Below are 10,137 nucleotides of genomic sequence, written 5' to 3'. Positions count from 1 at the left end.
GAAAATTAAATTATTATTGATTGGAAGGTGAAATGAGAAAGTTTTATTTATTTATTTTAAGGCATCCTAAGAAATTATTGGGCATTTAGCCGATTTGAAAACTGCAAAGGGCCAGTTCGGAAAAGTCGATAACCCCAAAGTCGCCTCCCTTCTGCTCGCAGAGGCGGTACTTGGCGCCGAGTGCGATTTCATCCATGGCGGCTTCCATCTCCCCCACGATCTCGCTTCTCCCTCGTGATCGTCTCGCCACCGCACGCGCCCTCTGCTTCGTCTCGCCGCTTCGCTCCACGATCTTCCTTCCCTTGCTCCGGAAGTCTAGATCTCGCCCTCCTGCTGCTACCATGAGCGTTCAGGCCCCGGAGAGATCACCCAGCATCGCGTTCCTTGATAGGAAGGAGTCCGATTTCCTGCAATTTGTCAAGTATCAGGGTCTCGGGAATGATTTCATCATGGTATCCGACGTTTTTTTTCGCACTTCCTTTCTGTTCGTTTTTCTATTTGGATTGCTTTGAAGTTGATCCTGGATGAGGGTAACTGGTGACCAAGTTTTGAAACAGGTTGATAACCGGGACACTTCCGAGCCTAAGGTCACTCCAGAGCAAGCTGTGAAGCTTTGTGACCGGAATTTTGGTGTCGGTGCTGATGGCGTGATCTTTGTGTTGCCGGGGGTCGATGGCACTGATTACACCATGAGGATATTTAACTCGGACGGTAGCGAACCAGAGGTATTCTACGTGGCGCTAACACTTTAACTTGTTTGGTTTAAGTTTGTAAAGGTATCGTCAAGCTTGTGTTCCCTGCAACGGTCTTGGTTGTAGTTGTAGTGTGGTATTTTTTTCCTGGGAGTGTTGTTAGCAGGTCTTGTGCAGGGTTGTGATTTTTATTGCACACCTCCTGTTGTAATTATCTGGGTGAAAATATGTTTCTTCTGGTTTTCAAAAGAAAAAAGGGGAAAAAGTATCATCGAGCATTTCAAAGGCTGCCAGCTGCAATTATGGTAGAATTCAACTATATATATATAATATTGAAAATGTGCACATCTGCTGTTGAAGTATAACTTTGTCTAGCACATGATTTTATATGAGCATAATTTGGTCGAAGCAACAAAATTTGATGCGAAAAATGACTTTCAATTTAAAAATTTGTAATTTCAGCTTCAGTTTCCATAGTTATTTTGAATTCTCTTATGCCAATTTAAAGTATTTGGTGGATCCAGATGTGTGGTAATGGAGTTCGTTGCTTTGCTCGATTCATTGCTGAGCTTGAAAATTCAACTGGGATAAGAAGGTGCAGTTGCTGAACCTTTCCTTTTACTCGTGCCATCCATTTAAACTATAAACCTATGTTAACCGGCAGAGATTCACCTTCTGAAAGATGCTACTTGTTGGCTTGTTTTCTCCTTTTTTATCCTTTAAATGCTTATCCACATTAAGAACCGAAAGAAGCTCTATGTGATGTGCACATTTATTTTTCATTTAATTTTTATGTTGTACAATTAATAACATCTTGTATTGACTGGATCTTACCTTGCAGCTTTAGGATTCACACAGGAGCTGGCTTGATTGTTCCGGAAATACAAAATGATGGCAAGGTATGTTGTGGGATGAAGTCACATGCACTGTTCTGAACTTCTGGTAATCAACATCTCTGTTTTGTCATGCACATTAATGTTTTTGCTAAAGTTTTTTTTTGTCTTGACGCTTTCAGGTAAAGGTTGATATGGGACAGCCTATACTTGATCCAGTAAACATTCCTACTAAACTTCCAGCAAACAAGAATGGATCTGTTGTTCGAGGTGAACTTACAGTTGATGGCAAAGCTTGGAATGTGACATGTGTTAGCATGGGCAATCCACATTGTGTAACTTTTGGTACAAAAGAGGGCGAGGTAAGTAATTGAGGACTATTTATTGCATCAGTTTAATGGAACTGTTTGTCATGCGCCTATTTTTAGTAGCGTAACACAGTATGATCATTGAATATCTTCATATTGTTTTGTATATGCATGCAGTTATCTTTTTGGTTCTCTGGACCTGAATGACTAGCTTTTTGCTCTGAACTGTAGTGATGAAACATCCTCGCACCAAGTGTTGCCTCCTTTCATCTTCCTTTGGAATCTCTTATGGTCTTGATAGGAATCGAAGGTTGCAGATAATTTTAAGAGGAAATGCCGGTTAGCTTTATAAAACTGAAAATATGTCTCTTGTCCAATTAGAAAAATGTTTATGTTGAAAATGAGTTTTGAAGTTTTGACTAATTCTCTTACTTTCACGTGCTAATGTGAAATTATCACTGCACATAGATTAATCATAGAATTCATAAGATGATTAAATTATATTATAATATATTCACTTGACTCTCCGCCTCTGTGAGCTGTGGAATAACTTGACTAATGTAGTTTTCCAGGTTTCTTCTCCAGAAATGAAGGTTTTTTAAATTGAATTTTACTAGCACTTCCTCTAGAATCTTTTTATAGATTAATAGAATCAAAGATGCAAATTAGATTAAAGGGAGAAGAAAACCTTGTAAAAGTCTCAAAATTCCAGGCATATGTAAATACTCAGTGAGGGCCACCTTCAGAAATTTAAGACTACAAATGCTAAAATATTATAACATATCCATCCTTCTGATTGCCAATAGAAGTCATATATTGGCAGATTCAGCAATCAGCTTATTGTTAGACCTGTCTTATCACCAGTCACTACGCTAAACTGTATTAACTGACCATTCTTTGTATATTCTAGATGGTCTGCCAAGTCCTTTAACCAAATATTTGTGACAAAAAAATCACTGGTATCTACATCGTATGCATGTTATACCCCTTGCATGGTAGTATCACATTTTGTATTCTATGCTCACTCTGGTTCAAGTAATGTGATACTTGTTTTATTAATGTGATTCATTCTGATGGTGTTGAAAAATGTTGAATTTTCTGAAGTTGGTCGGACAGATGGAATTGGGTTGTTTAGCCTTAGAGTTTGGTCCATAAGTAAAATAATTTAGTAATAATGAACAAATATCTTCTATAGCAAGTTATTTCTTGTATGGGTAGAACATTATTATGTTTTCATCCATGAATTTTAAGTATAAACAACTCCTGTTGTGTTCAAAATCATCATCTCTTCACTATACTTAACATCTCATATATTCTTTATTTTTCTGCTAGACCTGGTTACTAAGCAGCTGAAAATATGCTTATTATACAAAAGCTGTAGGTTTACTGACACAGGTCATTCAATAAAAATGTTAACATCATGTCTGGATGTATTGTGGTACAAGTTTTGGTACTTTAGTTTGATTCAATCCTTGCATTATCTTGGCAGGTTCTGCAGGTTGATGAATTAAAGTTGGGCGACATTGGTCCACTGTTTGAGCACCATGAAGTATTTCCTGCTCGAACTAATACTGGTTGGTTTTTCTTTTCATGAAAAAACATTACTTTTCAATTTCATAATATTGAAATTTTGAGGATCTCTAGTGTAGAGTATCTTCTTTTGTTCCCAAGTGTACTTAACTTTTCTCAATTCAAAAATAAATATTCATCTTTAGCCATGAGGGATAGCATCGGTATCAGTATTGTTATCAGAAATTCAAAAGAATCTGATAATCCTATCGGAATGGTGGGATTGATGGGATCAACTCGGCATAAAAATTCAAGAAAATGGAAAAAATAAGAAAAGATTAAAATAACCTAAAAAAGATATATAAAAAGTTGTTTATATTTCATGTGGATATACTAATACTGTAACTTAAAAGTTTACTTTGTTTATATCACTAAATTAATACACCCTTGTCTCACTTAGTTAATTTAATTAAATCAAGTTTAAAATACGATTCAAATCGATTTTTGTTAACTCAATTCTGTTAAATCAAATTTTAATCCTAATTAAATTAATTTTTAATCAATGTAATTCTAATTTAATCAATTTAATGGCATCTTTTAATTAATTTACTTAATTTTAGTTACCAAAAACAATTCAAACTTAATTTTAATTAAATATCATTAATTAAATCTAATAAAATTGACTAATTTTAATATGTTTAATTAAATTAATTTTAATATCCGATTAAAATAAATTGTAGCTAAAATTTAATAAATATTAATGATTTAAATTAGATTTAGATTTAATATAAATTTAAAATCTGTATGAATCTAATTTATCAATTTAAAACCAGAATCTAATGTAATTTAATTATTGAAATTAACTAACCAATTGCATAAAATAAAATTAGTTAAAATTAACTAATTTAATTAATAAAATTATTTGTGTTACTCCAACTAGATTAATTAAGTTTAAATTGATTGATACTTTTGCTTGTCTTCCTTCATGAGAGCATTTGAGAAGAGGGGATTGTTTCCGACCTCTCCACCTCCATTGAATCCTTGATATTTCTCACACCTTTAGCTTTATTTCTCTCAAATTTACCTATTTTCCTATATTTTAATTGTTACGAGCGACTAATATGAATTCATTATAAAATTTTCCTCAAATAATCTAAATTTCACAAATCCTGAAGGGGTGTCCTATTTTTCACCCAAAATTGGGTTGCAATCGGCTGATCCTGATCCAACTCAGTCGATCCAGTCAATCTGGCCGATACTTCCAACCATGTATGCATCTTCAAATTTTAAAGAGGGTGGTAAAGCAAGATGTTGGTCATATTTGAGGGTCAATCAGAGTTGTGATTGTTAGCTCAATGTACTTGGATAACATGATTTGGTTAATCATTTTAGTAGCAATTTCCTTGCTGCTCTGACTTCCAGCAAAATTCATTATTAGTTGCATGCTAACTTTATTGTGCTCGAGGTCACTCTAACAACACTTGTTGCTACCAATACTGTTGAAGGATCATGCAAAATCAATCTCACTAAGGTAGATTTCTGAGTATACAATTTCCTTGCTGTTCTGACTTCCAGCAAAATTCATTATTTTATTGCATGCTAACTTTCTTTGGCTTGAGGTTGCTCTAACAACACTTGTCACTATCAATACCATCAAATGATCCATGCAAAATCAATCTCACTAAGGTGGATATCTAAATATGCTGCCTCATCATAGATCAAATTGGATTGCATGCGCTTGGTTGTGTACGCTTACTTGCACTCTGTCTGGCTCACCGGTCTAGGCTGTGATTGCCTAATTTGAGTTGAACAAATAGTTCATCACCTTAGTGAAATTCTGCTCTATCAACCCATCTAAAACTCCATTGTGCCTTAGGGTTTTGCTCCTGTCAGCTTATTCCTCCGCTGCACATGCTAACATTCACATTTCCAACTCCACCTTGGCTGAGCCCATGTGATGTTGATTTGGTCAATGATGCTACCCAACCATAAAGGGAAATGATCTTTTGTCCATCTGGGGGCTTGAGTTGCACTATGCCACTTGAGTTCACATGCTATGCACGTTGTGTTCTTGGATCGTACCTAGAGGATACAAATCTTTTTACAATCTTTTTCTCATGTAAATCTGCCTCTCATGACCCACCTTTACAACTCTTGCAGCTTCTTTGTAATGGCATCTGCCTGTATATGACAAGCTCAATGAGATCTAATTCTTCCTAATCTTTAGGGTAAAGACTACTTACTCGAAGATGTGTTGTGTAGGTATGACATCAGGCCGGGTGTTTGGATACTATCCAAACTCATGCCTTACTTATCTGCTATTTGAACTCATTTAAATACCCATTGGATGATAACTTGTGTCTAAAACCTATGAGTATCCAATTTAAATTAGCAAGATATGTGGATACCTATGAGTACCTGAAATTTTTTTAGCAATCATGAACCTGATCCAAACTCCATTTTGCATAATCAAGTACCCAAACTAGACTTAAACAGGTTGAGTACCTGTGAGCATCTGATTATTGAATACCCATAGTCATCGCAAACTTTGTGCTCTTTGATGGAAACTATCTCTAACTTATTTGACATTTAGGATCTCCATTATCCTCCAAATTCAGTTTCTTAGTCTCACTTGCATCACATGTTGTAAACCACTCTCTTGGTGCAAATATTCGTTGTGCACATTGAATCAAAATACTAAATCATAGAAGATGCATTCTATTTCTCTGAGATAGCTAGAACAATAATGTTTTAGAATCAATTATCTTTTCTACAATAGGCCTTTCCTTTAGTGAAATTCTTTTATAGTAACCATATATCTTGGATTTGAACTCTTAAACATCCTTTAGTGATCTAGATTTGGATTTGTATCTGTACTCGAGCCTTAGTGATTATGACTTTGCTTTATATAACTAATGCACCTCTGCTTGATTATGAAATAATAAATTTTCTTTCTTTTGAGTAACATTTGTGACTACTTCATTCACTATCACTCGTAGAGTTATTTTGTTTTTTGCCAGCTAACTATGTCTTGAGAGAAATAGTCAAAGTTTTCACCTAGTCACTATTTTATATCTTTTACATCAACCTTGGCTAACCCATATATGACACTCTGAAGAATGTAGATGCTCTAACAGGTCTGTTGTCTATGATATGTAGCTTATAAAACCCCTCTGGGACTACATTGACACTCTAATCTCTTTGTGACACCCTGTGGTGTTTTGTTGCTTCTCAATATGATGATACTAATTTCTCCTCTGGTGGCTTGCCTTTCTGTTTGTCAAAGATCTTGTCTGCCTCTTTACATCAATCTATTTGATATCCTTAATTGTCACAAAGAGAACTTGCATCACCTAATCTAATCTGTGATGCAATCCAATTTGATCTCACCTATCTAAATTTGATCACATTGGATATCTAAATATGCTGCCTCGAACCATCCATCAAGCTCACTTTCGATACTAATCCATCTTCTCTGCTAATTGCTTATGTACTATGAACCTTAGGTACATACCCATTTAATTTAGCAACCGACTTTTAGAGTTACTTGGGTTGAAATCTCTGTAGCATCACTCGTTGGTATCGATGCTACCAAGCAACCACTGCTAGAATCAACTCCATTAAGGTGGACGTATGAAGTTATCACCTTCATCCTCTCATCAAACTTCAGCACCAAGCAGACCCTGAATGTGTCAGTCACCTCACTGTGTTGCTACCCAATACAATTTTTACCTCTTGCTGTAGAAGCAATATTCTGAAGATATTGCATGCAAACTGGAACAATCTTCTCCAACACCAAAAGGAGAACAAACACCAAGTCATTAAAGCACAAGAAATGAACAAAATAATATAATGTGATCTAACCAATGTTTACTTTATGGCGAAAATCCTAAGCTTATATGAGTAAGAAGTACATCAGAAGTTGGACAAGTTGCCACCCACACTATCTATAGAAGTCTTCCCTATCATTCCAAGACTCGTATGTCAACATCAATGGAGAAATTAAGAAAAATCTCAGCTCACTCACGAACTACAAGCTCTCTAGAGGGGAAAAAACCCTTCCTCTACAACCTATTTGGTGTCTAATCACCTCTGCGCGCACCCCATATTGCTGCTGACCTCTAACTTGCTTCCTGAGATGAAAATCCATTGCTGCTCCTGATGCCTCACTTAAAAATCATAAAATAGAGGAAAAATTGTGCTTGTCCAACAAACAGTATACTATGCGTTGGAGCTGGAGCTGCAACTATGCTATCATGGTGTGGATTTGACTGACTATTGTGGTCCTTCACTGGCAGCCAAGGCACCAGCTCTCATCCTCCTGCCCAAGCCCTATCTAGGCTGCAAATACTTATATGTTTTTATTGTTGCTGGGAGATAACAGGCCAACATGAATATTATTTCTTGGCTTAGTAAGTAGAAATGTACCAACATGAATATTCAATGAAAGACCAAGTGTGTATTTAACATATTGATTGTACCAGGAGAGTACATTTAACATGTAGACTCTTATTGCTCATTTAAATGCTGACAGGCTGTTTTTCAACATCTACTTGCTATTTGAGATGTAACTTATACTTTATCCAGATAACTGATACCTTTATATCCGCATAATTTTGTTGTACCTATCATACTAATATTTTCTGCATTTTATCGATTCCCCTTGTCTCTTGTATTTTCCATTTTGTATTGACTGACTGTCTTCTTTTATAGAATTTGTTCAAGTAATCTCTCATTCACACCTAAAAATGAGAGTGTGGGAGCGTGGTGCAGGTATGAACACTGATATAAAGTTCCTCTTAGTCCTCTCTTTTATACTATTCTAAGAGATTTTGATTCTTAAAGTCAGTATTCTCGAGATCCATGACTGAAATATTCTCAAATTGCAGGAGCAACTCTAGCCTGCGGCACTGGAGCTTGTGCTGTTGTCGTTGCAGCTGTTCTTGAAGGTCACACAGAAAGGGTACCCCCTCTTCTAAAAAAAAACTGTTTTATTTTGTTGGTTTTGTTCTTCCATTTGTTTTTTGGAAGCCGTTAGAGGTAGATATTCCCCCATGACAATTACCTATTCGAGTGCACATTTTCTTTTGAAGCAGAAATGTGTTGTTGATTTGCCGGGAGGCCCATTAGAGATTGAATGGAAGGAGGAAGACAATCATATTTACATGACGGGACCTGCCGAGCTAGTTTTCCACGGACGTATCTCCCTTCAACAATGAACATCAGTTTAGATATCGAAGACCTCGGATCAAGAGAAGAGACCGACTGATCCATAAGGTTAACTCTGTGCTGCAGTGCAACATGTGATCAAGTTTTAACTCTGGAAAACTTTGTCTATGTTTTCATGTAGAATAGCTCTTCTATTCGCGTGTTTAATCGTCGTTGGACCTAACGTCTAGCTGCATTAGTTTCGGTGGGATATCTCGGTCTTGTGTTATTGAAACTGTTTTGGGCCTGTTCGCATGTTGGATTTTAGCTATTACATCTGAACCATTTCTGCAAACACGTTGACAGAATTGTCGTTGAACAATCCTGTTCCTAAACATATTCTTCCGGTTGTTCTTGAAAGAATGTCTTTCTCCATCTTTGATTTTTTTTTAAATAATAAATATGGGTGTCTTTTTCCTAGATTATGTTTGAATTGGAGTTAACTTTTGTAACTTTGAACTGTCATGAAGAAGATGAGAAAAAGGCTTTAAATGCAATATTTATCGGATGTTTACTGGACGTTGAAATTAGAAGAAAAGGAAGACTTCGCAATTTAATTTTTTTGAATTTGATTGAGAGGTCAGAGTGAGCTACTTTCCATACTGAACAATTCTGAAAAAAAAAGTAAGCAGATCGTAAGGTAATTTAGTTATTTTGCTTCCCTAAGAAAATCTTATAAAGAAAACATTTATTAAAAAAGAAGTAAATGCTCCAGATTCCATGCGTTCTACTCTTCTTTAATTTATAAATCTGAATAATAAAATATTAAAATTTTCATTTAGTTTTATTATTTCTGAGGTAATAATTAAATATAGATTTATAAATCTTAATTGTTATAATATTTTTACAATTCAAATTTTAGAAAGTAAATCACAAATCTTATAAATGTTTATAATATAAAAACCCAAATTTCATTAAAAATTTCTTAGGATTTAAATATTAAAACTTTGTATTTCTCATTGTCTTTAAATTTGTTTGTGTGTAAATCATATGAAATTAGGGTGTCAAACTGAAAAAAAATTAAAAAAAAAGTAAATATAAATATTTGAGGGCGTTCCTGCCAATTGGCAGGTAGCACACCAACCTTGCCTTAAATTTCTCAGCTTGTCAAATCTAACCCTCTTTTATCACTCCTATAACCAAACTCTGGTTCGTGGATTACACTCGCTGAATCCGTTCCAATTCCACAAAAATTAAGGCCATCGTCTCCCAATCGATTCTCTCGTTCAATCCAAATCTTATAAAAAAAAAGGTTCCGCTCGTGATTCAAGAATCGATCACCGTGACCTAGCTTTGCGATTTGTGTAGTGCTGCATGAAGTGCTTGGAGGTGGCTCGGAAGCTCTGCAGTGACTCGGGAAGCCAAACAAACTATTCCTTGAGGTAATACACAAACCAATCTCGAACTCGATCTCAATCCGTGGAACCATCCTTTTGTGCATGCCATGGATGAGCAGAAGCACGAGCAGTAGCAGCACTCCCCAACCACAACATTCTCTCTCCCACCACTAATCGTCCTCCTTTACTCCTCTCCCTGCTTCATATATATCCACGCTTGCATGTCTTCTCCGAACTCGGCCTTTTGATT

The 10,137-nt window shown here is 35.8% G+C and overlaps 1 protein-coding gene across 1 annotated transcript; it reads left to right on the top strand.

Moving 5' to 3' along the window:
* Positions 1 to 130: 130 nt before the first annotated feature.
* On the top strand, positions 131 to 8,972 carry LOC141833070 (diaminopimelate epimerase, chloroplastic). The gene is made up of 9 exons (XM_074720470.1): positions 131 to 452; positions 558 to 725; positions 1,217 to 1,287; positions 1,534 to 1,591; positions 1,708 to 1,887; positions 3,323 to 3,407; positions 8,056 to 8,115; positions 8,232 to 8,305; positions 8,439 to 8,972. Exons 1-9 carry the CDS (start codon positions 195 to 197, stop codon positions 8,559 to 8,561), a joined length of 1,077 nt encoding a protein of 358 aa, XP_074576571.1. The 5' UTR covers positions 131 to 194; the 3' UTR covers positions 8,562 to 8,972.
* The last annotated feature ends 1,165 nt before the right edge of the window (positions 8,973 to 10,137 follow it).

The sequence above is a fragment of the Curcuma longa genome, chromosome 1 (genome assembly GCF_044706935.1).
Source record: "Curcuma longa cultivar G26 ecotype Majalengka, Jawa Barat chromosome 1, ITB_CL_G26_1.1, whole genome shotgun sequence".
Classification (NCBI taxonomy): domain Eukaryota; kingdom Viridiplantae; phylum Streptophyta; class Magnoliopsida; order Zingiberales; family Zingiberaceae; genus Curcuma; species Curcuma longa.
The sequence above is the reverse complement of the archived record's forward strand: the minus strand, read 5'-3'. Positions and strand labels throughout refer to the sequence as shown.